This window comes from Oncorhynchus keta, chromosome 6 (assembly GCF_023373465.1).
Source record: "Oncorhynchus keta strain PuntledgeMale-10-30-2019 chromosome 6, Oket_V2, whole genome shotgun sequence".
Lineage (NCBI taxonomy): Eukaryota > Metazoa > Chordata > Actinopteri > Salmoniformes > Salmonidae > Oncorhynchus > Oncorhynchus keta.
The window spans coordinates 22,987,302-23,015,105 of NC_068426.1; the positions used below are offsets into that span (position 1 = coordinate 22,987,302).

Sequence of the window (27,804 nt, forward strand, 5' to 3'; positions counted from 1 at the left end):
CTAGAACGGCCATTGGTTATATTGGGATTGTGTAGAAATGCAGGAAATTTGCTTAGATGCCAGACCCCTCGCAAAGTTATGTTCCCCCCACTTCTAAAACCAAAGTTGGGCCCCTTATATTAAGGTATTTTAATGTTGCGTGAACCCCATCCAAACCGCACGCGGGCAAGCTAACTCAAGCTCTTTCGTTTTCAGTGGCTGGAGGTAGGTTCAGTGTTGCCAGCTCCTCAGTAAGGAAAGTAGCTATTGGCTGTCCTAAAAGTCACTAGAAATCGATAAAGATGTCATCACCTAATTTGCATAATTGGCTATGTGCATGTAATTGTGATGGACGCTGTAGGTGAGAGGAATAACGTCGTGGTAGGGACAAAAAGTGAGTGAAAAACACCCTAAATATGTTTAGAACTACAAATGAACTTTCTTCTGTCAGTTCTTTTTTTTTTATGTCACAATTCCAACCCTCCTCCTCTATCCGGGCTTGGGACTGGCAAAAGTGACCCAAAAGAGACACTCTGGCGGAGTTACTCAGTTTTTTAAAACGTTTTTTTTTATTTAGTTTTTTTTAGTTTAGTTTAGTTTTCTTAATTTGGTTTGGTTTTTAACCTTATGGTCCACTTGGGAGCCTACAACAAGTCACAGTAAAACATGAACATTTATAACCATAACTTAAAAAAAAATACAATCTACATTAACAATCTAAATGGACCAAAAAGAGACAATAGAAAAAAAAATGTCAATGACAATGTGAGAAAATTATCTTCAGGTTAATAAAAAATAAAATAATGGAAACCAGGGCGGGATCAGTCAGCCGTGGCTTCCCGCTCGCGGGATTCATTTGCAGTCTGGACGCGGAGGAGTGCTCTGACTGAAGCTGGGAGGGACTGCTATGCGAGGAATGGGCCGCCTGTGAGTGCTTTGGGACCGGGGTGCTCGTTGAGAAGAGTAAGAACGATACGTGCTTTCACGTCTCCAATAACACCAGAAAGGGGTCTGAATACTAAAGGGGTCTGAATTCTCGCTAAATATAGCGACACATTCGCCAAGTTGGCAACACTGGGTTCCCACTAGTTACCACAGCCACAAAGCTGTGTCATACTACTTCAATATTGACTATATTGTAAAAATGCAGGAAAACACAAATTAGCTTTTTGGTCTTCATTTAAAGTTTAGGGTTAGGCATAAGGATAGCAGTGTGGTTAATGTTAGGTTTAACATCAGATTTGAAGAAGAAATGGTAGAATTAAGCGGGGTTAATAATTTTGTGGATGTGGTAACTAGTGACGACCCCGGAGGTGGAGGCTAGGACAGCAGTACGTTCTCGCGCCTGCTCATCAGGTGGAAGGTTTCAAATTGGGTGTGGCTTACCTATTTTTGTTTTGTTTTTGACTGTTGTTGTTTCTTCAGAGGCGATAGGGGTCGTGAATCGTTTTTTAAGTGTTAGGTATATCATATGGGACTATTTTATAGAGAAATATACCTAGACGTGTTAAAACCGTCCACACCTGTTTGGAGCTGAACCTCATCTGAGTTCTGGAGTTTGTAAGGTAAGAAGCTCGACGAACTCGGGGCTTTTACTTTTCAGTAAAATATGTAGACGGTATTCACCCGAAGGGTTGTGTGCCGTTACTGTACAGACTACTTCTCTTGTATTTAAACAGTAACAAATTGCAACAACAAACATGTCCCAATATTTAGCCCATATCATTTTGATGACTTACTGTGTAGAAAAATTATTTGCAGAATATGGGTATTTAGGACTACATTTAGAACACTACTTCACTGCTGAATCTACTGTACTAGTTCACATCAACACCCACAGATTCAGTCTTGAGACTGCATAGCCAGACACTTTTTGATGTCTGGGTTTAAAAAAATGACAGTACAAACTGATGTCATAATGGCAAATTGTAGTAATAGTAGGCCTAGCGTATCAATAAGAAGTAGTATGACACTACCATTGTCTTTTGTCCAGCTTGCCTTAAGTTCTCAAGTGAGATCTATACAAGGGTCAGGATGGCTGAGACTGAGCCATGGATCAGGGCTGGAGGTCCATGGGAAGCCACTGTCCATCGCCTCCCTGTCTCATGGATCAAACAATGGCTGTGGCATCCTCCAACCTCCAGACCCAAGGTTGAAGACCTGGAGAGACATTATGCAGGACTGTTAGAAGACAGCACTACTAGTCCCTCCAGTTGCTGCTCTCGCCAGCGCATCCTCCTGGCCATCCTCATCATGGTGGCCCTGACAGTCATGGCACTGCTGCTACTGTGGAACTACCAGTGCATCATGGTGTGGCACCTCTGCCAGGAAGAGCACTCTGGCTTCCCTAAGATGATGGAAGGGGGTATAGGGCTGGCACGTTGGGGGAGAGACTAGGGCAGCTTGAACAGGTTTAAGGCGTGATAATGCGAAAGCACATTAACCCTATCCAAACATATACACTAGCTAGCTCATTTTTGTCCTGATTTTGTTTGTTTTTCTGCTTGGATTCTATGGTGCTATACATTTTGCACAATGTTAGTTTTTCCATATAAGTTATGAACAGGTGACAGGTTTTTCAGTTACTGTCAGATTTGTTTGTTTGAAACTCGGGTTCAGAAATAAACAAGGCCAAAAGTATGTGGACAGCTTATTCCAAAATCATGGGCATTTAATATGGAGTTGGTCCTCCCTTTGATGCAATAACAGCCTCCACTCTTCTGGGAAGGAAACTTGATGTTAGAACATTGCTGCAGGGACTTGCTTCCATTCAGCCACAAGCATTAGTGAGGTTGGGCACTGATGTTGGGCGATTAGGCCTGACTCGCAGTCTGCGTTCCGATTCATCCCAAAGGTGTTCGATTGGGGTGAAGACACGGCTCTGTTGGTCAGTCAAGTTCTTCCACGCCGATCTTGAAAAAACATTTCTGTATGGACCTCGCTTTGTGCACAGGGGCATTGTCCTGCTGAAACAGGAAAGGGCCTTCCCCAAACTGTCGCCACAAAGTTGAAAGCACAGAATTGTCTAGAATGTTATGTGCTGTTTCATTAAGATTTCCCTTTACTGGATCTAAGGGGCTTAGCCCGAACCATAAAAAAACGCCACAGACCATTATTCCTCCTCCACCAAACTTTACAGCACTATGCACTCGGCCATCCCGTTCTGTGAGCTTGTGTGGCTTACAACTTCGCAGCTGAGCCATTGTTGCTCCTAGAACTTCACAATAACAGCACTTATAGTTGACTTGGGTAGCTCTAGCAGGGCAGAAATTTGATAAACTGAGTTGTTGGAAAGGTGCATCCTATGACGGTGCCACATTTGAAAGTCACTGAGCTCTTCAGTATGGGCCAATCTACTGCCAATATTTGTCTATAGAGAGTGCATGGAAGTGTGCTCAATTTAATAGAACTGTCAGCAACGGATGTGGCTTAAATAGCTGAATCCACTCATTTGAAAGGGTGTCCACATACTTTTGTATAAAACACACTTTCAATGGTTTATTTTTGCCATGTGTATTACTCAAGCTGGAATATATAAACTCTTATGCTCTTATTTCTTTTGTGAATATTAGAGGGTGATTCTATATTCTGTAAGTGTTCCTACACTAGGAATAAAGATACTTGTTTGTCATATTAAGCTTGATGCAAGTTTGCCAACCTACTATAGTTTTGTTGTTGTATTTTACCACAAGGGGGAGTTATTGTCCATAAATAAAACATCATTAAGTCCCAGCTCTCAGATGTTTCAAGGTGCAGCACTAACTGTTGTTTTGCATGTCTTTTGGGGTTGAAGGTGGTCTCACTGATTTTCCTGCTAATTTAAACCACGGTTGGATAAAAATAAATAAAACAGTGTGGCTCTCAAATGGACTGTGTGTCTACATTGTGATGCCTCTGTGTGGTCAAGCATGGGGGGAAATGTGTGTGTGATTATGTGAATGTGATTTTCACTTGGGTGGTATCGGGTGTAATCATTCTGCAGATTTTTGCAAAAATCTTTGTTTTGCAACAATCTTTTTATTCCAAATGGAAAATGTTTTGTAATGAAAACAAGAGTTTCTATTGGACAAGTTCATGTAGCTCCTTCGTCATTTCATTCCATTTGGTTGGTTCTTAAACGGTAAATGGTTTCCTTTGCAAGACATAACGAATACATCCCAGGACTTTTGCATGCAACAGTGTTCCTGTCATAATGGAGTCTTGTGGAACACTCCATTCTGACCCTTTGATTCTGGAGTCCCAGGGCCCTCTCTGGTTTGAGGAAATGGCCATTTGTCCCTTTGCATTGGCTGTTTAGCCATGTGTGTCTTTTTAAGGATAAAAGGTATGTTGAGTGGACACAGGTCCTTGTTAAGGACCGGTAGTTGGCCATTCTTCAGGGGATTAATCACAGATATTCCAATGGAGGCAATGAGGCATGAGCCCAAGGGATAGAGGGGGAGTAGACACATCGGAAGGCTGGTAAAGAACATTCTGAAAGTGGACAATAGGACAATCCCTGTTTATGTCATCAAAATTGTTTTACGACTATCATACTATCTAGTATGGTGTCTTATTGTCGTTCAAAAAGGTGAGGGCAAATTAAAACATGGTCATTATTGCACTTGTTGTGGAATGAAGTTGCCATATAGGCCTAGTTTATAATGCCAACCATCATTTTTCCAACACTGGTGCAATGCTGTACTAGCCCACCATCTTTATTGTCCCCGGCGATGACAACCGGGAGGGGACTGTGGATCTGTCCCAGTACATTCGTTTGTGTGTTCTTTCTTACAGTCGTCACACAATAACTCTGATGGCACTGGCCCAGTTTTTTTTTTAAACAAAATTTGGGCGAATGATGCATCTTGCCATAGAGATCCAGCATTTACAAAAGTACACTGATTTGGCAGATTATGGCGCTATAACAAGATATTGAAAATGCAAAGTTTGAAACGTCAAGCCCCCCCTCACCCTGTTTGACCTAAAGTAATGAAATTCGGTACATGGGTCCCTCTCCTCAGAAGGAACAAATGAGCCCCAGGGAGGGACCCATAAGGTCTGCCACGATGGATTTTCCGTCATTTTGAATTTAGTGAAAAATAATTTACGCAACTCTTCAGGCAGCAAATGACCTATTTGCACGAAACTTGATATGTGGCATCTATAGACAGAGGTGTCTCAATGCAATATTCTCCAGACTAGTGCTTAAAACAACATTCAGCCTTGGCAATACAGCCACACCAACCCACATCAGTGTGTGTTTTTCTGTCTTTGTTCCTTTGTTGTCACTCTGTGCGTGTCTGTGTCTGTCTGTCCCTCCCTCCCTCCCGTGTTAATTGCTGTAACATATAGAGCCAACAAATTAAGGAACTAGCAGTACATCTTTGTCTCTCTGTTTTCTTCATACCTACACTGCACTCACCTCTGAGCTGTGTCTGCTAAGCCTAGCATCCTTTCCCACATCACTGGTACCAGAAGACCAGAGGATCACAGTGCCTGTGCTGGGTCGAGCAACAATCTAGTTGTGAATGAATAAACACATTTATTTGATAAAGAAGAAAGATTATTGAACTTTTTTGTTTTTACATTGTAGAATAATGGGGAAGACATCGAAACTGAAATAACACATGGAATCATGTAACCAAAACCGTGTTAAACAAATCAAAATATATTTTATATTTGAGATTCTTGAATGTAGCCACACTTTGCCTTGACAGCTTTGCACACTTTTTGCATTCTCTCAACCAGCTTCATGAGGTACTCACCTGGAATGCATTTCAGTTAACAGGTGTGCCTTGTTAATAGGGAATTGTGGAATTTATTTTCTTAATGCATTAGTAATGTTGTGACAAGGTATTGTTGGTATTAGTGATGCACCGATATGACATTTCTGCCCAATACCGATATCCAATATTTTCCTTGCCAGAAAAACCAATAGCAATAACCAGCAGGGTAGCCTAGTGGTTAGAGCGTTGGACTAGTAACCGGAAGGTTGCAAGTTCCACCCCCCGAGCTGACAAGGTACAAATCTGTCGTTCTGCCCCTGAACAGGCAGTCACTATAGTCCCTGGTTCGAATCCAGGCTGTATCACATCATCCGGGCCATCATTGTAAATAAGAATTTGTTCTTAACTGACGTGCCTAGTTAAATAAAGGTTACACACATACCACACTGACCAAAAAGTTATTTATGTCCCGATTACCAGTAAAACATAATCAAAACCAATTTCTTTCACTTACTTGCTGTGCTGTTTCGTTGTTCAGTCGTTTCATTCTCAACCATGATTTCTTTGGAATGCAGTTTGGGTCTTTGCGTGTCAAAAAATATACACAATCTGTTGGCTAGCTAACTATTAGCTAGCGAACTATATAGCTAGGTGTCATCTAAAATAACCCTAATTTATAAGACAGTTCTTATTTGATTTAATGGTGGTCGGACCCATCTATGTGAAGCTAGCCACAATAATGATTATCCACAATAGTGGACTTTGCAGGTTAGCCTTCAAAATAAAAGTATGGCATATGGCATTCTACTATTTGTATTCATTTGTATTACTGTCAATGCCATACTTTTATTTTGAAGGCAAACAGCAATTTCCACTATTGTTCCTAATCCTTATTGTGGCTAGCTTCACAAAACAACCCGGTGTGTTCAAGCCTCACTAGCCAGATAGCTGGCTGCTTATAATGTTGCTTTTGGCAACAGGGTTAAGTTGCTGACTAGCTATTTATTTTCATGAACTGAAGTTCAATTTCAATAGGGAAACAACAAGTGGCAACCTAGCTAATACTTACAAGGATTCCTAAATCATTGCTAAGATTGAATGAAAATGACTGCAGGTTCTACTGGTCATTGTTTTCAGGCTGATTGTATGGGTGCTAGCTAGGTTCTAAGCTAAAGATAGCTACCCCAGACATTGCGGTCGAACAAATTATGCTTAATTACCAACGCGATATTGTAAACACATCGTTTGTGGCCGGTGTTTGCTTGTTTGCAGACTTTTTTGTACATATTTGACAGTGCTACTGTATCTTTTTTGACACGCAAAGACCCAAATGGCATTCCATCGTATGTATGTTGTGAAGCTAATAGCAGTGATGCTATTACTGTGTAACTCCGGTAGGGCAACATTTAAAAAATACCGCACTTGGTAGTGTGGTCGGCGAAAACCAACATCACCCACTACAGAGAACTGTTGATTGTGAATTATTTTGGTATTAATGGATTAAGCCTTTGAGTTGTCTCGTACGGGGGGTGCTTTATGATTAACAACTCATGGTGTAGTCATGAAAACATACAGGAACTCATGTCCTTCTGTTCAGCCGATCTAGAATTCCTTACAATCAAGTTTTGGCCATTTTACCTACCAAGATAATTCTCATCAGTTATAGTCACAGCTGTGTACATTCCCCCTCAAGCAGACACCAAGACGGCCCTCAAGGAACTTCACTGGGACTATATGCAAACTGGAAACAATACATGCAGAGGCTGCATTTATTGTAGATGGGGATTGTAACAAAGCAAATTTGAGAACAAGTCTACCTAAATTCTTCCAGCATTTTGACTGCACTACGTGCATGCGCAATACCGTCAACCACTGCCACTCTAACTTCCGCGACGCATACAAAGCCCTCCCCTGCCCTCCCTTCGGCAAATCCGACCACAATGCCATCTTGCTTCTCCCATCTTATAGGCAGAAACTTAAACGGGATGTACCAGTGACGAGAACCATTCAATGCTGGTCCGACCAATCGGAAGCCACGCTTCAAGATTTTTTTGATCACATGGACTGGAATATGTTCCGGTCAGCCTCCGAGAACAACATCAACCAATACGCTGACTCGGTGAGTGAGTTTATAAAGAAGTGCATTGGAGATGTTGTACCCATGGTGACTATTAAAACCTAACCTAACCAGAAACCGTGGATGGATGGCGGCATTCGTGTAAAACTGAAAGCGTGTTCCACCGAATTTAACCATCGAAAGAGGTCTGGGAATATGTCTGAATATAAACAGTGTAGCTATTCCTTCCAAGACAATCCAACAAGCGAAATGCCAGTAAAGGGACAAGGTGGAGTTGCAATTCAACAGCTCAGACACAAAACGTATGTGGCAGGGTCTATAGGAAATCACGGACTACAAAAAGAAATTCAGCCACGTCACAGACACCGACGTCACGCTTCCAGACAAACGATACACCTTCGCCCGCTTTGAGGATAATACAGTGCCACTGTCGCGGCCCGCTAACAAGGACTGACCCCCCTCCTTCTTTGTGGCCGACATAAGTAAAACATTTAAATGTGTTAACCCTCGCAAGACTGCTGGCCCAGACGGCATCCCAAGCCTCGTCCTCAAAGCATGCACAGACCAGCTGGCCGGTGTGTTTATGGACATATTCAACCACTCCCTATCCCAGTCTGTTGTCCCCACATGCTTCAAGATGGCTTCCATTGTTCCTGTACCCAAAAAGGCAAAGATAACTGAACTAAATGACTACTGCCCCGTAGCACTCACTTCTGTCATCATGAAGTGCTTTGAGAGACTGGTCAAGGATCATATCACCTCCACCTTACCGGCCACCCTAGACCCAGTTTGCATACCGCCCCAACAGGTCAACAGACGACGCAATCGCCATCACATGGCACACTGCCTAATCCCATCTGGACAAAAGGAATACCTATGTAGGAATGCTGTTCATTGACTACAGCTCAGCATTCAACACCATAGTTCCCTCCAAGCTCATCATCCAGCTGGAGGCCCTGGGTCTCAACCCCGCCCTGTGCAATTGGTTCCTGGACATTCTGATGGGCAGCCCCCAGGTGGTGAAGGTAGGAAACAGCATCTCCACTTTGCTGACCCTCAACACTGGGGCCCCACAAGGGTGCGTGCTCAGCCCCCTCCTGTACTCCCTGTTCACCCACGACTGCGTGGCCATGCACGCCTCCAACTCAATCATCGAGTTTGCAGACAACACAACAGTAGTGGGCTTGATTACCAACAACGACGAGACAGCATACAGGGATGAGGTGAGGGCAGTCTGAGTGTGAGATCAGAAAAACAACCTATCACTCAACGTCAACCAAACAAAGGAGATGATCGTGGACTTCAGGGAATGGCAAAGGGAGCACCCCCTATTCACATCGAATGGCAATGGAGAGCCTGGACAGTTAAGTTCCTCTGCGTACACATCACAGACAAACTGAACTGGTACACTCACACAGACAGTGTGGTGAAGAAGCGCTTCTTCAACCTCAGGAGGCTGAAGAAATTTGGCTTGTCACCCAAAACCCTGACAAACTTTTACAGATCCACAATCAAGAGCATCCTGTTGGGCTGTATCACAGCCTGGTATGGCAACTGTACCACCTTCAACCGCAAGGCTCTCAAGAGGGTGGTACGGTCTGCACAATGCATCACCGGGGGCAAACTACCTGCCCTCCATGAGGCCTTTCAGCACCCGATGTCACAGGAAGGCCTAAAAGATTATCAAGGACATCAACCATCCGAGCCACTGCCTGTTCACACCGCTACCATCCAGAAGGTGAAAGTGAGGTCAGTACATGTTAGAGGTCGACCTATTATGATATTTCAACGCCGATACCGATTATTGGAGGACCAAAAAAGCCGATACCGATTAATTGGCCGGTTTTTATTTATTTATAATAATGACATTTACAACAATACTGAATGAACACTCATTTTAACTTAATATAAAAATCCATTTAGCCTCAAATAAATAATGAAACATGTTCAATTTGTTTTAAATAATGCAAAAACAAAGTGTTGGAGAAGTAAAAGTGCAATATGTGCCATGTAAAAAAGCTAACGTTTGGGTTCCTTGCTCAGAACATGAGAACATATGAAAGTTGGTGGTTCCTTTTAACATGAGACTTCAATATTCCAAGGTAAGAGGTTTTAGGTTGTAGTTATTATAGTATTTATAGGACTATTTCTCTCTATACCATTTGTATTTCATATATCTTTGACTATTGGATGTTCTTATAGGCACTATAGTATTGCCACTGTAACAGTATAGCTTCCGTCCCTCTCCTCGACCCTACCTGGGTTCGAACCAGGAACACATCGACAACAGCCACACTCGAAGCAGCGTTACCCATCGCTCCACAAAAGCCGTGGCCCTTGCAGAGCAAGGGGAATAACTACTCCAAGTCTCAGAGCGAGTGACATTTAAAACGCTATTAGCGCGCATCTCACTAACTAGCTAGCCAATTCACATCGGTTACACCAGTTATTAGGCTATTTGGCTTGAAGTCAGAAACAGTGCTGTGCTTGCGAAGAGCTGCTGGAAAAACGTACGAAAGTGCTGTTTGAATGAATGCTTATGAGCCTGCTGCTGCCTACCATCGCTCAGTCAGACTGCTCTATCAAATCATAGACTTAATTATAACAAAACCACACAGAAATACGAGCCTTTGGTCATTAATATGGTCGAATCCAGAAACTATCATTTCGAAAACAAAACGTTTATTTCAGTGAAATACGGAACTGTTCTGTATTTTATCTAACGGGTGGCATCCCTAAATCTAAATATTGTTGTTACATTGCACAACCTTCAATTACGTAAAATTCTGGCAAATTAGTTCGCAATGAGCCAGGCTGCCCAAACTGTTGCATATACCCTGACTCTGCGACAGCGCAAGAGAAGTGACCATTTTACCTGGTTAATATTGCCTGCTAACCTGGATTTCTTTTAGCTAAATATGCAGGTTTAAAAATATATACTTCTGTGTATTGATTTTAAGAAAGGAATTGGTGTTTATAGTTAGGTACAGTCGTCCAACGATTGCGTTTTTCGCAAAATTCGCTTTTGTTAAATCATCCCCCAGCGTTGCATTGATTATTTGCAACGCAGGACACGCTAGATAAACTAGTAATTCATCAACCATGTGTAGTTATAACTAGTGATTATGATTGTTTTTTATAAGATAAGTTTAATGCTAGCTAGCAACTTACCTTGGCTTCTACTGCATTCATGTAACAGGCAGGCTCCTCATGGTGTGCAATGAGGCAGGTGGTTAGAGTGTTGGACTAGTTTACTGTAAGGTTGCAAGTTTGGATCTCCCGAGCTGACAATGTGAAAATCTGTCGTTCTGCTCCTGAACAAGGCAGTTAACCCACCGTTCCTAGGCCGTCATTGAAAATAAGAATGTGTACTTAACTGACTTGCCTAGTTAAATAAAGGTATAAAATAATAATATGCGCCCAAAAATACTGATTTCCGATTGTTATGAAAACTTGAAATCGCCCTTAATTAATCGGCCATTCCGATTAACCGGTCGACCTCTCCAATGGATATTAGAGTGGTTGAAATCTATCCTGTCGTCTGATGAGTCGAAACTTGCGATTTTTGATTCCAGCTGTTGTGTCTTTGTGAGACGCCAAGTAGTTAAACGGATGATCTCCGCATGTGTGGTTCCCACAGTGAAGCATGGGGGAAGAGGTGTGATGGTGTGGGGGTGCTTTGCTGGTTACACTGTCAGTGATTTGATTTAGAATTCAAGGCACACTTATCCAGCATGGCTACCACAGCATTCTGCAGCGATACACCATCCCAACTGGTTTGTGCTTAGCGGGACAAAATTTGTAAGTGCAGGCTGTGTAAGTGCTATTTGACCAAGATGGATAGTGATGGTGCTGCATCAGATGACCTGGCCTCCAAAATCACCTGACCTCAACCCAATTGAGATGGTTTGGGGTGAGTTAGACTGCAGAGTGAAGGGAAAGCAGCCAACATGTGCTCAGCATATGTGGGAACTCCTTCAAGAATGTTAGGAAAGCATTCCAGGTGAAGCTGTTTGAGAGAATGCCAAGTGTGTGCAAAGCTGTCATCAAGGCAATGGGTGGCTACTTATTGGACATGATTTGGAAATGCGCACACCTGTCTATATCAGGTCCCACAGTTGACAGTGCATGTCAGAGCAAAAACCAAGCCATGAAGTCGAATGAATTGTCTGTAGAGCTCCGAGACAGAATTGTGTCGAGGCACAGATATATATAGATCTGGGGAAGGGTACCAAAATATTTCTGCAGCACTGAAGATCCCCAAGAACACGGTGGCCTCCATCATTCTTAAATGGATGAAGTTTGGAACCATCAATACTCTTCCTAGAGCTGGCCACCCGGCCAAACCGAGCAATCAGGGGAGAAAGGCCTTGGTCAGGGAGGTGAGCAGGAACCCGATGGTCACTCTGACAGAGCTCTAGAGTTCCTCTGTGGAGATGGGAGAACCTTCCAGAAGGACAACCATCTCTGCAGCACTCCACCAATCAGGCCTTTATGGTAGAGTGACCAGATGGAAGCCACTCCTCAGTAAAAGGCACATGACAGCCCGCTTGGCTGTCGATTGAACCCAATCGAACATATCTGGAGAGGCCTGAAAATAGTTGTGCAGCTACGCTCCCCATCCAAACTGACAGAGCTTGAGAGGAACTGCAGAGAAGAATGGGAGAAACTCCCCAAATAGAGGTGTGCCATGCTTGAAGTGTCATACACAAGAAGATTTGAGACTGTAATTGCTGCCAAAGGTACTTCAACAAAGTATTGAGTAAAGGGTTTGAATACTTATGTAACTGGTTTATTTGTAATAAATTACCAAAAATGTGCTTTGTCATTATGGGCTATTGTTTGTAGATTGATGAGGGGATAAAAACAATTCAATCAATTTTAGAATAAGGCTGTAACCTAACAAAATGTGGGAAAGGTCAAGGGGTCTGAATACTTTCCCAAGGCACTATGGCTGATTTAAGATGAAATCGTCAACGCTTGCTTTATTTGTTTTACGTAATATGCGCTTACTATAGTCATTTTTATTTAACCTCCTGAGATGGAAAATAACATTTTTGATTAAGTTGAACATGTGCTCTTTTAAATTATAATTGTTTAACTCTATTAAGTTTTACACACACAGACGAGACAACACAAAGCAATATAAATCATATACTACACTATAAAAAAATACAAATAATACATTTTTTAAAAATAGTTTAAAGATACCATACTTTAGACAAGTTAAACACACCAGGCAGAAGGCTACAAAGGTTAAAGGGCAATCTATAGTACAGGTACAGAGCAAACACCTCACCATTGTTCCTGTATACAGTCAAGGGATAGGAGTGGAGAAATGCAACCACTCGCTGACCGTCATGGCCACAGACCGACCATCCAGAAAAAACACAAAGAAATGCTCATCCAACCCACAAGGGGGTCAAATACAGACTTATTTTGGTTTTAATAGGAATGCCATCAGAGGATGGACTGTTGAAAGTAAGACCGGAATGGAGCCCAAGCCTCATTAAACAGTTTGGGGTTCCCACGTGAATTGAATATCATTTTTTCTCGTTTCAGAGAGCACAACACATCTCACCCAATATTTATAAGATTGGGGAGCTGCCATCCATTTTACATCTGACACAGGTAGGATCAAAATCAGAGAATATTCTTCCAAGTTTGGCCCCAGACCAGTGGATACTGTGAACCACCTTGAATTGAATGAGGCTGTGTCTAGTGCTAAAAGAGGATGAATGCACCCTGTGCAGCACAGATTCTCAGGTGTCTTCCCCAAGTTCCTCCCCCAAATCCTTTTCCCATCGAGTCTTTAAAGGCACCAAAGAAGGATTCTGTAAGTCATGAATGATTGCATATACATCTGAAATTGCGCCCCAGGAAGCTTGTTCAGCTCCAAGATGCTCTCTATAGCTGTATTCGCAGGCCTATGGGGAAATTGAGGTGTGTTAGCTCTGACAAAGTTCCTAGTCTGGAGATTGCGGAAAAAGTAGGATTGGAGGAGGTTGAACTTTTCCTGTAGCTGAGCAAAAGAGGCAAATGTATCATCAAAGAATAATTGGGCTAGTGAGGAGAGGCCTAGTGAGTGCCAGATGGCAAAAGCCCCATCATTCAAAGATGGAGTAAATAAAATGTTATGATTAATTCAGCCTGATAGAGAAAAGCCTCGGAGGCTAAAGGCTAAACGGAACTGATTCCAAATTTTAAGAGACTGCTTTTAAATTGGTTTGACACACCTTTTGCCTAGGGACACTGGGAGAGACGAGCACAACACAGAAGCAAGTGCAGCAGGTTTACATGATTCAGACTCCATCTGGATCCAGAGTGGTCTAGGATCAGTCTGCAGCCAGTACAGAAGGGCTCTGAAATTTGCAGCCCAATAGTAAGTCTGAATATTTGGTAGAGCTAAACCCCCCAATGACTTAGGCTTCTGTAAATGTTTTCTACCAATTTGTGGTACCTTGCCATCCCAAATAAAATGCATGAATCTTTGATCCAGTGAAATAAAAAAAAAACAGTTTGGAATAAAAATGGGTAAACATTGAAATAAATATAAACATTTGGGCAACACACTCATTTTAATGACATTAATCCTTCCGATAAGAGAAAGAGGTAGCGAATTCCAAAAAGTAAAAGATTGAAACAATCTGTCTGCTAGAGCAACAAAGTTTTCCTGAAACAAATTCCTAAACTGAGAACTTGTAAAAGAGCACTTTAAAGCAGCCTTATTTACAGGAAAAAGTTCACTCTTGCATAGATTCAGCTTGTACCCTGAGATTGATCCCAACTTTTTAAGAACAGATAACGCACGTGGCAATGAGGTATCAGGGTTAGAGATAAGCAAAAGGAGGTCGTCAGTATATAGTGAGACTTTTTGCTCTAAACCCGTCCTGATTATTCCTTGAATGGCATCATTAGAGCGTAATGCAATGGCGAGAGGCTCGATTGCTAAAGCAAACAACAAGGGGGAGAGTGGACAACCCTGTCTGGATCCGCAATGCAAGGGAAAATAGTCAGAGGACAAGTTATTAGTCCGTACTGAAGCCATGGGGGAAAAATAAATTATCTTTATCCACGCAATGAATTTGGGGCCAAAGCCAAATCTATAAAGGGCAGCTGTTAGGTAATCTCACTCAACTCTGTCAAAAGCTTTTTCCGCATCAAGTGAGACCACCACCTCCGGGTCCTCCGATGCTGGGGAGTACAGTATATTCATAAGGTGCCTAATATTGAAAAACAAATGCCTATTTCTCACAAAGCCAGTCTGGTCAGAGTGTATTACTTGGTGCAGCGAGCCTTCCATACGGATGGCTAAAAGCTTGGCTAGGATTTTGTAATCAGAATTTAAAAGCGAGATTGGGCGATAGGATCCACATTCCAGGAGGTCTTTGTTTTTCTTTAATAGGAATGAAATTGAAGCCTGATAAAGACTAGGTGGTAGCTTTGAGGTATTAAGGCACTCTGAAAACAGCCGAGACAAGAATGGGCAAAGCAGACCAGAAAATGTCCTGTAAAATTCAGTTGGAAAACCATCCAGACCCGGTGATTTACCACTTTTCATTGCGGACACTGCTGTTGCAATCTCCTCAGGTGTAAATTCTTCTTCTACACAGTCATGGGAGTCCGTATCAATTGAAGGCATATTCAAGCCATTAAAGAAGGAATAAATCAGCAATAAATCAGAGGTGTATAGCGCAGAGTAAAATTGTTTGAATTGATCATTGATCTCTTTATGTATAACTGTGGTGGCACCAGACGGGGTCCTTATTTGTGGGATTAAACGTGAGGCCTCAGATTTACGGATCTGATGTGCAAGGAGTTTACTGGCCTTGTCGCCTTGCTCATACACTCTGTACTGAGCTCACAAGAGTAACTGTTCAGCTTGCCTGGTAGAAACCTCATCAAATTCAGATTGGAGTAGTTGGCGCTCTTTATGCAGATCAGAGGAAGGATCCGTAGCATACTTCTCATCCAATGTGGCTATGGACTCGCTCAGGTCCCGATGTCGCTGAGAGCAAACTCTGTTTTGGTTGGCTGTATAAGAAATCATTTGGCCACGTAGGTATGCTTTGAGAGACTCCCATATGGTAGAGCAGGACATACCTGGTGTTGAATTAGTTTCTAGGAATAAGGTGATTTCAGAATAAATTAAATTGACAAACTCCTTATCTGAGAGTAAAATGGGGTTAAGACGCCATTGATAACACATAGGAGGTTGCTGGGGAAACTCTAGTTCAAGAACTAATGGTGAATGGTCAGAAATAACAATACTCTCGTAAGTAAACTGCCGAAGGTTAGGCAGAAGTTTTTTGTCCAAAAAGAAGTAATATATCCGGGAGTATGTTTGATGAACATGAGAATAAAAGGAATACTGTCTATCTGTAGGATGTAGGAAACGCCAGGTCTCAAACATAGCATATTTCTGAAGACAGGATTGAATAAGTAGGGCACATTTAGATGGGCCTGTAGTTGTTTGTGAGGACTTGTCAAGAACTGGGGACATTTTACAGTTGAAATCCCCCCCTACAATCAACCAATAAGAATCTAAATTGGGTATAGCATACAAAAAGGAAGAAATTAAACTTGTCATCCCAATTGGGAGCATAAACACTAGCCAAAAGAGGGGTAGAAAACAGTTTGAAGTAAGGAAATCGTAGTAAGACAATAAAATAAAAAAAATAATAATAATAACAATAGTTGTCTAGCTGACGCTGAGACAGCTTACAACCAAGACCAAAAAACTACGTAGTCGTTTGGCCTGTCTGAAAGATGAGCGCTGCCTGGAAACAGTGGGGGAGTAGTCCTGGTAGATGGAGAAGCTCTGTCCTTGAAAGCTCAGTGGTATTGCGGGCTCGTCGGAGAATCTCCATCTTCTCATGGAAAAAGTGCACTCGAAGAATTTCACAGGGCCTCTCCCCATCCCGGGGCTTTGGGCGCAGCGACCTGTGGGCACAATCAATCAGGGGCTACCAAAGGGACATTATAAACTGAAATATCTTATGTTTCACAGAGTCGTGGCTTAACGCCGACATGATTAGCGTACAGCTGGTGGATTTTAAGCTTTTACGGCAGGATACAACAGTGGCCTCTGGTAAGACAAGGGGTGGCGGCCTATGCATATTTGTTAACAACAGCTGGTGCAAGGAAATCTAGAGGTTTTGCTCGTCTGAGGTAGAGTGGCTCATGATAAGCATTAGACCACACTATTTACCAAGAGAGTTTGCATCTATATTTTTCTTAGCGGTCTATATACCACCACAGACCGATGCTGGCACTAAGACCGCACTCAACGAGCTGTATAAGGCCATAAGCAAACAGGAAAACGCTCATCCAGAGATGGCGCTCCTAGTGGCCGGGGACTTTAATGCAGGGAAACTCATCAATTTTACCTCATTTCGATCAGCATGCTAAATGTGCAACCAGAGGGGAAAAAACTCTGGACCACCTTTACTCAACACACAGAGATGCATACAAAGCTCTCCCTCTCCCTCCATTTTTGGCAAATCTGACCATAATTCTATCCTCCAGATTCCTGCTTACATGCAAAAACTAAAGCAGGAAGCACCAGTGACTCGGTGAATAAGAAAGTGGTCAGATGATACAGATGCTTTACTACAGGACTGTTTTGCTAGCACAGACTGGAATATGTTCCGGGATTCTTTCGATGGCATTGAGGAGTACGCCACATCAGTCACCTGCTTCATCAATAAGTGCATCGATGACGTCGTCCCCACAGTGACCGTACGTACATACCCCAACCAGAAGCCATGGATTACAGGCAACATCCGCACTGAGCTAAAAGCTAGAGCTGCCGCTTTCAAGGAGTGGGACTCAAGGAGTGGGAAGCTTATAAGAAATCACGCTAATCCCACTATTGGGTTCTGATGGGGTATGGCGATTGAATTAAGCTCATGAGGCATTTATAAGTTATATTCTTCAAGAATCAATGGGTAGGCGACATCAATAATTTATAGGGCCAAAAATGGATGTAGCATCTACACTGAACAAAAGTATAAAAACAACATGTAAAGTGTTGGTTACATATTTCATGAGCTGAATAAAAAGATCCCAAGTTTGTGCATGTTTGGGATGCTCTAGATCGACTTGATGACAGCGTGTTATAGTTCCCGCTAATATCCAGCAACTTTGCACAGGCATTGAAGAGGAGTGGGACAACATTCCACAGGCCACAATCAACAGCCTCATTTAATTTTATGTGAAGGATATGTGTGGGCTGCATGAGGCAAATGGTGGTTACACCAGAGACTGACTGGTTTAATACATTTTTTTGTAGTACTTTTTACCCCTTTTTCTCCCCAATTTGTAGTTAGTCTTGTCCCATCGCTTCAACTCCCGAACGGACTCGGGAGAGGCGAAGGTCGAGAGCCATGCGTCCTCTGAAACACTACCCCGCCAAGCCGCACTGCTTCTTGACACACTGCTCACTTAACTCGGAAGTCAGTCGCACCAAACTGGTGACCAAAGTCAGCATCCATGCGCCCAGACCGCCACAAGGAGTCGCTAGAGCCCCAAATCGACAAGGACATCCTGGGATCAAACCCGGGTCTGTAGTGACGCCTCAAGCACTGCGATGCAATGCCTTAGACTGATTCGCCACTCGGGAGGCTACTGATTGGTTTTCTGATCCACACCCCTATATTTGCATATCTGTATTGCCAGTCAGGTGAAATCCATAGATTAGGGCCTAATGTATTTATTTTAATTGACTGATTTCGTTATATGAACTGTAACTCAGTAAAATCTTTGAAACCTGTACCACTGCACACTTACTTGGTACAGGTACCCCCTAGAGGTCGACCGATTTAATTTCAAGTTTTCATAACAATCGGATATCTGCATTTTTGGACACCGATTATGGCCGATTACATTGCACTCCACGGGGAGACTGTGTGACTTCAAGCCTATCAACTACCGAGATTAGTCTTGCAATACTAAAGTGCCTATAAGAACATCCAATAGTCAAAGGTATATGAAATACAAATTCTATAGAGAAATAGTCCTAGAATTCCTATAATAACTACAACCTAAAACTTCTTAACTGGGAATATTGAAGACTTATGTTAAAAGGAACCACCAGCTTTCATATGTTCTCATGTTCTGAGCAAGGAACTCAAACATGAGTTTTTTTACATGGCGAATTTTGCACTTTTACTTTCTTCTCCAACACTGTTTTTGCATTATTTAAACCAAATTGAACATGGTTCATTATTTATTTGAGACTAAATAGATTTTTATATGTATTATATTAAGTTCAAATAAGTGTTCATTCAGTATTGTTGTAATTGTTATTATTACACACACACACACACACACACATATGTACAGTGCCTTGCGAAAGTATTCGGCCCCCTTGAACTTTGCGACCTTTTGCCACATTTCAGGCATCAAACATAAAGATATAAAACTGTATTTTTTTGTGAAGAATCAACAACAAGTGGGACACAATCATGAATTGGAACAACATTTATTGGATATTTCAAACTTTTTTAACAAATCAAAAACTGAAAAATTGGGCGTGCAAAATTATTCAGCCCCCTTAAGTTAATACTTTGTAGCGCCACCTTTTGCTGCGATGACAGCTGTAAGTCGCTTGGGGTATGTCTCTATCAGTTTTGCACATCGAGAGACTGAATTTTTTTCCCATTCCTCCTTGCAAAACAGCTCGAGCTCAGTGAGGTTGGATGGAGAGCATTTGTGAACAGCAGTTTTCAGTTCTTTCCACAGATTCTTGATTGGATTCAGGTCTGGACTTTGACTTGGCCATTCTAACACCTGGATATGTTTATTTTTTAACCATTCCATTGTAGATTTTGCTTTATGTTTTGGATCATTGTCTTGTTGGAAGACAAATCTCTGTCCCAGTCTCAGATCTTTTGCAGACTCCATCAGGTTTTCTTCCAGAATGGTCCTGAATTTGGCTCCATCCATCTTCCCATCAATTTCAACCATCTTCCCTGTCCCTGCTGAAGAAAAGCAGGCCCAAACCATGATGCTGCCACCACCATGTTTGACAGTGGTGTGTTCAGGGTGATGAGCTGTGTTGCTTTTACGCCAAACATAATGTTTTGCATTGTTGCCAAAAAGTTCAATTTTGGTTTCATCTGACCAGAGCACCTTCTTCCACATGTTTGGTGTGTCTCCCAGGTGGCTTGTGTCAAACTTTAAACGACACTTTTTATGGATATCTTTAAGAAATGGCTTTCTTCTTGCCACTCTTCCATAAAGGCCAGATTTGTGCAATATACGACTGATTGTTGTCCTATGGACAGAGTCTCCCACCTCAGCTGTAGATCTCTGCAGTTCATCCAGAGTGATCATGGGCCTCTTGGCTGCATCTCTGATCAGTCTTCTCCTTGTATGAGCTGAAAGTTTAGAGGGACGGCCAGGTCTTGGTAGATTTGCAGTGGTCAGATACTCCTTCCATTTCAATATTATCGCTTGCACAGTGCTCCTTGGGATGTTTAAAGCTTGGGAAATCTTTTTGTATCCAAATCCGGCTTAAAACTTCTTCACAACAGTATCTCAGACCTGCCTGGTGTGTTCCTTGTTCTTCATGATGCTCTCTGCGCTTTTAACGGACCTCTGAGACTATCACAGTGCAGGTGCATTTATACGGAGACTTGATTACACAGGTGGATTGTATTTATCATCATTAGTCATTTAGGTTAACATTGGATCATTCAGAGATCCTCACTGAACTTCTGGAGAGAGTTTGCTGCACTGAAAGTAAAGGGGCTGAATAATTTTGCACGCCCAATTTTTCAGTTTTTGATTTGTTAAAAAAGTTTGAAATATCCAATAAATGTCGTTCCACTTCACGATTGTGTCTCACTTGTTGTTGATTCTTCACAAAAAAAATGCTTTTTTTTGGTCCTCCAATAATCGGTATAGGCATTAAAATCATAATCGGTCAACCTCTAGTACCCCCTGTACATAGCCTCCTTATTGTTATGTTATTGTGTCACTTTTTATTATTTACTTTATTTGGTAAATATTTTCTTAACTCTTCTTGAACTGCACTGTTGGTTAAGGGCTTGTAAGTAAGCATTTCACGGTAAGGTCTACACTTGTTGTATTCGGGCATGTGACAAAGTTTGATGTTGTGTTTATATTTTTGTTCAATGTGCAAGATTTTAACTGCAATTTCAATTCCGTGAAATAAACATTTTTTCCCCCACCAATTTACACAACTCAAAAGGCACCTAATTTTTTGGAACAACCCACATAGAATCGTGATACATGTAGAATGGCAATAAATATGGTATCGCCAAAGTAAAAGTGATAATATCTTATTGTGAGGCACTTCCCAGCCCCACTACCAATGGTTCTATCTGTGGGGTTTTGTGATGGGAAGTAAATAAGTAATTGAAAGTCATGCCGAAGTGACTTAAATTATGCTTTGTATGAAGCCAAACCCATTGTGTAGTTAGTTACCTCAAGTTGTTATCCAAACTCCCTTGCCTTCACTGACAAATCAGGCAGAGCACGCACTGTGGATTTCATCTGCAAGAAGAGCACTGCTCAATTTTTAACAATGGCCAAGCGACGCTGTCATATTTTCGCTTCGGTTGCGCTATTACTGTTTGGGATTGTAGCCATTCTCCTTCTCACTATTCCCACGGATGACTTGACCGAAACCCCGGAATTTATGGTAAGATTCGTTGGGCTATTTTTGGACTGTGTATGTCAGCGTTTTATGCTGGTTCGTGAAATGTAAGCTGAACACAATTAGCCTCACCAACCCCTTACGAAAAAAGATTGCAGTCAGAGTGCAGTTTAACTGTAGTATAATGCAGTATAACTGCAGTTAAAGCGGAGTTAACTGCAATATGCTGCAAATACTGCTTCCAAAATACTTTTTTTTTTACAACTAATTTCGCAGTGTGACTGCAGTTATTCTGCAATTACTGTGTCCAAAATACTACAGTGGACTGCAGTTACTGCACTTGTACTTCAGTTTCAAAAGTGCTATATATTTTTGTAAGGGACAGTGTAGGCTGTGAATGGAGTGGAGTGAGGTGTCTATCTGCAGGCAGCAGCATGCAGAATATAAACCGCATATTTGACAAGGTAATTGTAAAAGGTAAATGTCTACTGACTACAACACTGAAGATAATAACATTGTCAACAAGCATTCAACTATTCAGTCAGTTTATCCACCTCTGCAACCTGGTCCCGAAGCATTTCATAATATTCTTTATGTAAATCCAAGATGCTCCTTTTAGTATGCATGTCACGTTTCATATGGTATGTATACATTTTTGGATGCCCATCATCCATTTCATATAATGATACAAATGACAATTTGTATATGTTATGAATTTTTAAATGTACAATATGTTACGAATTTGCAAAAGGTATGAAGCGTTACGAATGGCAGTTTCTTGTGGCTAACGTTAGCTGGCTAGGGGTTAGGGTTAGCTAACATGATAAGTAGTTGCTAAAATGCTAGTGTCCATGATGAGATTCAAACACGCAACCTTTTGGTTGCTATACGTTCACATTATACACCCACCCTGACCAATGACCCTCCTTTCGTTTTTTGCCTCAAGTAACCTGTCTTGTGTTACGTTTGGTATGGTTACATATCATACTAATTTGAATGTCCACTATGCTAAATCAAATCAAACTGTATTTGTCACGTGCCAAATACAACAAGTGTAGACCTTACCGTGAAATGCTTACTTACAGGCCCTTATTAATAACCAACAGTTCAGTTTAAGAAGAGGTAAGAAAATGTTTACCAAATAAACTAAAGTAAAAAATAATGAAAAGCAACCCAATAACATAACAATAACAAGGCTATATACAGGGGGTACCGGTACTGAGTCAGTGTGCGAGGGTACAGGTCAGAGGTCATTTGTACATGTAGGTAGGGGTGAAGTGACTGCATAAATAAACAGCGAGTAGCAGCAGTGTACAAAATAAATGGAGGGGAGGGGGTTAATGTCATTGTCCAGTGGCCATTTTATTAATTGTTCAGCAGTCTTATGGATTGGGGGTAGAAGCTGTTCAGGAGCCTTTTTGGTTCTAGACTTGGCACTCCGGTACTTCTTGCCGTGCAGTAGCAGAGGAAACTGTCTATGACTTGGGTGACTGGAGTCTCTGACATTTTTATGGGCTTTTTTAGGACCAGGCTGATCCACCTCATACATTAAATAATATGAGAAACTTGTAGCAATTTAGTTAACCCCATAATCCTAAAATGGTAGGCTAACATTCTTCCTTCCATACGTTTGAATAAGGTTGATAGCCAACCTTGCTGAGCATCTATCCAATATTACAGTCACTGAAAAGTACCAAAACATATTTGGCCATTAATGTGTCTGGGTCACATTGTCATCATATAATATTCACCCTGAGAAGTGTTAACATGGGTGTGAGTTGCTAACAACCCAGTGACACTACTTTGTGGTGTCCAAAGCAATCTACTGAGACAATGTATCTTTCACCTTATGTCACTTACTGGGGTCCAACATATAAAGAAAAAGACATTACAGAAAAGACTACAATTTACATACATTAACATGTAGTGTAGAGGTCAACCGATTAATCTGCATTTTTTAAAAGTTTTCATAACAATTGATAATCGTCTTTTTTGATGCCGATTACATTGCACTCCACAAGGAGACTGCGTGGCAGCCAGACCACCGGTTACACGAGTGCAGCAAGGAGCCAAGGTACAGTGGGGCAAAAAAGTATTGTCAGCCACCAATTGTGCAAGTTCTCCCACTTAAAAAGATGAGAGGCCTGTAATTTTCATCATAGGTACACTTCAACTATGACAGACAAAATTAGAAAAAAACATCCAGAAAATCACATTGTAGAATTTTTAATGAATTGATTTGCAAATTATGGTGGAAAATAAGTATTTGGTCAATAACAAAAGTTTCTCAATACTTTGTTATATACCCTTTGTTGGCAATGACAGAGATCAAATGTTTTCTGTAAGTCTTCACAAGGTTTTCACATTGTTGCTGGTATTTTGGCCCATTCCTCCATGCAGATCTCCTCTAGAGCAGTGATGTTTTGGGGCTGTTGCTGGGCAACAGACTTTCAACTCCCTCCAAAGATTTTCTATGGGGTTGAGATCTGGAGACTGGCTAGGCCACTCCAGGACCTTGAAATGCTTCTTACGAAGCCACTCCTTTGTTGCCCGGGCGGTGTGTTTGGGATCATTGTCATGCTGAAAGACCCAGCCACGTTTCATCTTCAATGCCCTTGCTGATGGAAGGAGGTTTTCACTCAAAATCTCACGATACATGGCCCCATTCATTCTTTCCTTTACACGGATCAGTCGTCCTGGTCCCTTTGCAGAAAACAGCCCCAAAGCATGATGTTTCCACACCCATGCTTCACAGTAGGTATGGTGTTCTTTGGATGCAACTCAGCATTCTTTGTCCTCCAAACACAACGAGTTGAGTTTTTACCAAAAAGTTATATTTTCGTTTCATCTGACCATATGACATTCTCCCAATCTTCTTCTGGATCATCCAAATGTTCTCCAGCAAACTTCACTGCAGGATTTGAGTCCCTGGCGGCGTAGTGTGTTACTGATGGTAGGCTTAGTTACTTTGGTCCCAGCTCTCTGCAGGTCATTCACTAGTTCCCCCCGTGTGGTTCTGGGATTTTTGCTCACCGTTCTTGTGATAATTCTGACCCCATGGGGTGAGATCTTGCGTGGAGCCCCAGATCGAGGGAGATTATCAGTGGTCTTGTATGTCTTACATTTCCTAATAATTGCTCCCACAGTTGATTTCTTCAAACCAAGCTGCTTACCTATTGCAGATTCAGTCTTCCCAGCCTAGTGCAGGTCTACAATTTTGTTTCTGGTGTCCTTTGACAGGTCTTTGGTCTTGGCCATAGTGGAGTTTGAAGTGTGACTGTTTGAGGTTGTGGTGTCTTTTATACTGATAACAAGTTCAAACAGGTGCCAATAATACAGGTAACGAGTGGAAGACAGAGGAGCCTCTTAAAGAAGAAGTTACAGGTCTGTGAGAGCCAGAAATCTTGCTTGTTTGTAGGTGACCAAATACTTATTTTCCACCATATGTTGCAAATAAATTCATTAAAATTCCTACAATGTGATTTTCAGGATTTTTTTTCTCATTTTGTCTGTCATAGTTGAAGTGTACCTATGATGAAAATTACCGGCGTCTCATATTTTTAAGTGGGAGAACTTGCACAATTGGTTGCTGACTAAATACTGTTTTTGCCCCACTGTAAGTTGCTAGCTAGCATTAAACTTATCTTGTAAAAAACAATCACTTAACAATCACTAGTTAACTACACATGGTTGACGTTAATTTATCATCGAATCACAGCCTACCTCGCCAAACGGGTGATGATTTAACAAGCGCATTCGCAAAAAAAGCACTGTTGTTGCTCCAATGTACCAAACCATAAAAATCAATGCCTTTCTGATAATCAATACACATGTATTTTTTAAACCTGCATATTTAGTTAAAATAAATGTATGTTAACAGGCAATATTAACTAGGGAAATTGTGTCACTTCTCTTGCGTTCTGTGCAAGCACAGTCAGGGTATATGCAGCAGTTTGGGCCGCCTGGCTCGTTGCGAACACCATTTCTTCCTAACAAAGACCATCATTAATTTGCCAGAATTTTACATAATTCTGACATAACATTGAAGGTTGTGCAATGTAACAGTAATATTTAGACTTATGGATGCCACCTGTTAGATAAAATACGAAACGGTTCCGTATTTCACTGAAAAAATAAACGTTTTGTTTTTTAAATAATAGTTGCCGGATTTGACCCTATTAATGACCTAAGGCTCGTATTTCTGTGTGTTTTATTATATTATTAAGTCTATGATTTGATATATGATAGAGTAGTCTGACTGAGCGGTGGTAGGCAGCAGCAGGCTTGTAAGCATTCATTCAAACAGCAGCTCATAGCAATGTGGGATGCACAGCGCTGTTTATGACTTCAAGCCTATCAACTCCTGAGATTACGCTGGCAATACTAAAGTGCCTATAAGAACATCCAGTAGTCAAAGGTATATGAAATACAAATGGTATAGAGAGAAATAGTCCTATAATTCCTATAATAACTACAACCTAAAACTTCTTAACTGGAAATATTGAAGACTCATGTTAAAAGGAACCACCAGCTTTCATATGTTCTGAGCAAGGAACTTAAACGTTAGCTTTCTTACATGGCACATATTGCACTTTTACTTTCTTCTCCAACACTGTGTTTTTGCATTATTTAAACCAAATTGAACATGTTTCATTATTTATTTATGTATTATGTTAAGTTAAAATAAGTGTTCATTCAGTATTGTTGTAATTGTCATTGTTACAAATATATATATATAAAAACCGTCCGATTAATCGGTAGCAGCTTTTTTTGGTCCTTCAATAATCGGTATCGGCATTGAAATATCGTAATCGGTCAACCTCCAATGTAGTGTGTGTGTGTGCATCTACATGCCTTCTGTTTTCACAAGTGAAGCCTTGACCTCCACAGAAACTATGCCTCTCTGACATAGGCCTGCATTACATTGCAGCCAGGGTCCCTGGAACTATATTACCTTCATCTGAAATATCCTATTGGTGGTGTCTGGTGTCTGCTTTCTCACCTCTCTCTGTGTCTCTCGCTTTCTGTCTCTCTGTGTTCTCTTCACTGCTCATGGAGCAGTCGCCTGGACTTCTTCAAAATGATCTTCACACGGATGGCATGTAAACTAACAACACAATGTGGGCAACATGATGTGTGGTCAGGTATAGTGAAGTGTTTGCATTTTAACAGTCACATACCCTAATACATGCCTGGTTCTTTGTGCAATGCTGAAATGAGCCTCTGTTTGCTCGAACAGACGTTGCCAATGGCACAACCCTGTGTATGTTTGGGTGAATTTAAAAGCCTCAGAGGGAAGAGTAGTTGAATGCCTTGAACCATAACAGATAACTACTACTTCTTGTATGGGTTATTGACCGTCTGTGTATATAAAGAATGTGAATCAAACCTCTACTGTTCCTCATATAAATGTTATGAATACCCTTCAAGTTGTATGAATCCCCTATATGGTGTTGTCAATGGAAAAACAGGAAAGCAGCTCTTTGTGGAGGACTGGTCTGCAGTTCTGTCTGATCACACAGTAATAATAATAATAATAATATATGCCATTTAGCAGACGCTTTTATCCAAAGCGACTTACAGTCATGTGTGCATACATTCTACGTACGAATGACTACTGCTGTATTTTTTGTCAATGGGGCATATTCATTATGTTAATTTAGTTGCATATCCATGTTGCTCTGTTTTTGGAAGACTCTTCTTCCTTCTCTGCCTCTTGCCTCTCATTGGGTGAGTTTGTGTAATTGAGAAATCTTTGTTTAAAAATCGGAAAACCTATCATCACAGCTAGAGACTACTATTGGTTTTCTGTGTGTCGCCCCTACCGGCTCGCTCTCTTCCCCCCCATACCGAAGCCATCGACCACAGCTTCCTGTTAGCTGGTGAAATGGTTAACAGTCAGTTTGTTTAGAAAAAGTTTGAAGGTCTCCTCCTGTTCCACCCCCGCCCCATCAAACATGTCATCGGGTGAGCTCGTTTTCAACTGAAGAGTTTTGGGGGGGTTTATTGGGAGGTCAAAACAGGAAGTTGTAATCCTGGGGTGGAACATGCCGGCCATGCCAATCAGCTGTTTCTATTCCATTTAGTGCCAGATAAATGTACAGAGACAGCACTTCAGTTAAATATAATTTCAGCTATGCACAGTATGCAAACCAACTCAGAACCTGGCACCATCCCTACGGTGAAGCATGGTGGTGGCAGCATAATTCTGTGGGGATGTTTTTCAGTGGCAGGGACTGGATAGTCTAGTCCAGATCGAGGGAAAGATGAACGGCGCAATGTACAGAGATCCTTGATGAAAACCTGCTCCAGAGTGCTCAGGATCTCTGACTGGGGTGAAGGTTCACTAAGCCAAAACAACGCAGGAGACAAGTCTATGAATGTTCTTGAGTGGCCCAGCCCAGAGCCTGGAC

The 27,804-nt window shown here is 41.6% G+C and overlaps 1 protein-coding gene across 2 annotated transcripts in view; it reads left to right on the plus strand.

The window, feature by feature from the left end:
* Nucleotides 1–354: 354 nt before the first annotated feature.
* Nucleotides 355–27,804, plus strand: part of LOC118385256 (ectonucleoside triphosphate diphosphohydrolase 2-like) — a 51,941-nt gene continuing 24,491 nt past the window's right edge. Inside the window, exon 1 of one of the 2 annotated variants that reach the window (XM_035772243.2) lies at nt 355–373. Coding sequence is in view for 1 of the 2 variants with exons in the window: in XM_035772242.2 (XP_035628135.1) it covers nt 21,320–21,436 (117 nt within the window). In the remaining variant the exon portion in view is untranslated. Of the gene's footprint in view, nt 374–21,121; nt 21,437–27,804 lie in introns of those variants that run through there. The other variant, XM_035772242.2, reaches the window with a different exon arrangement.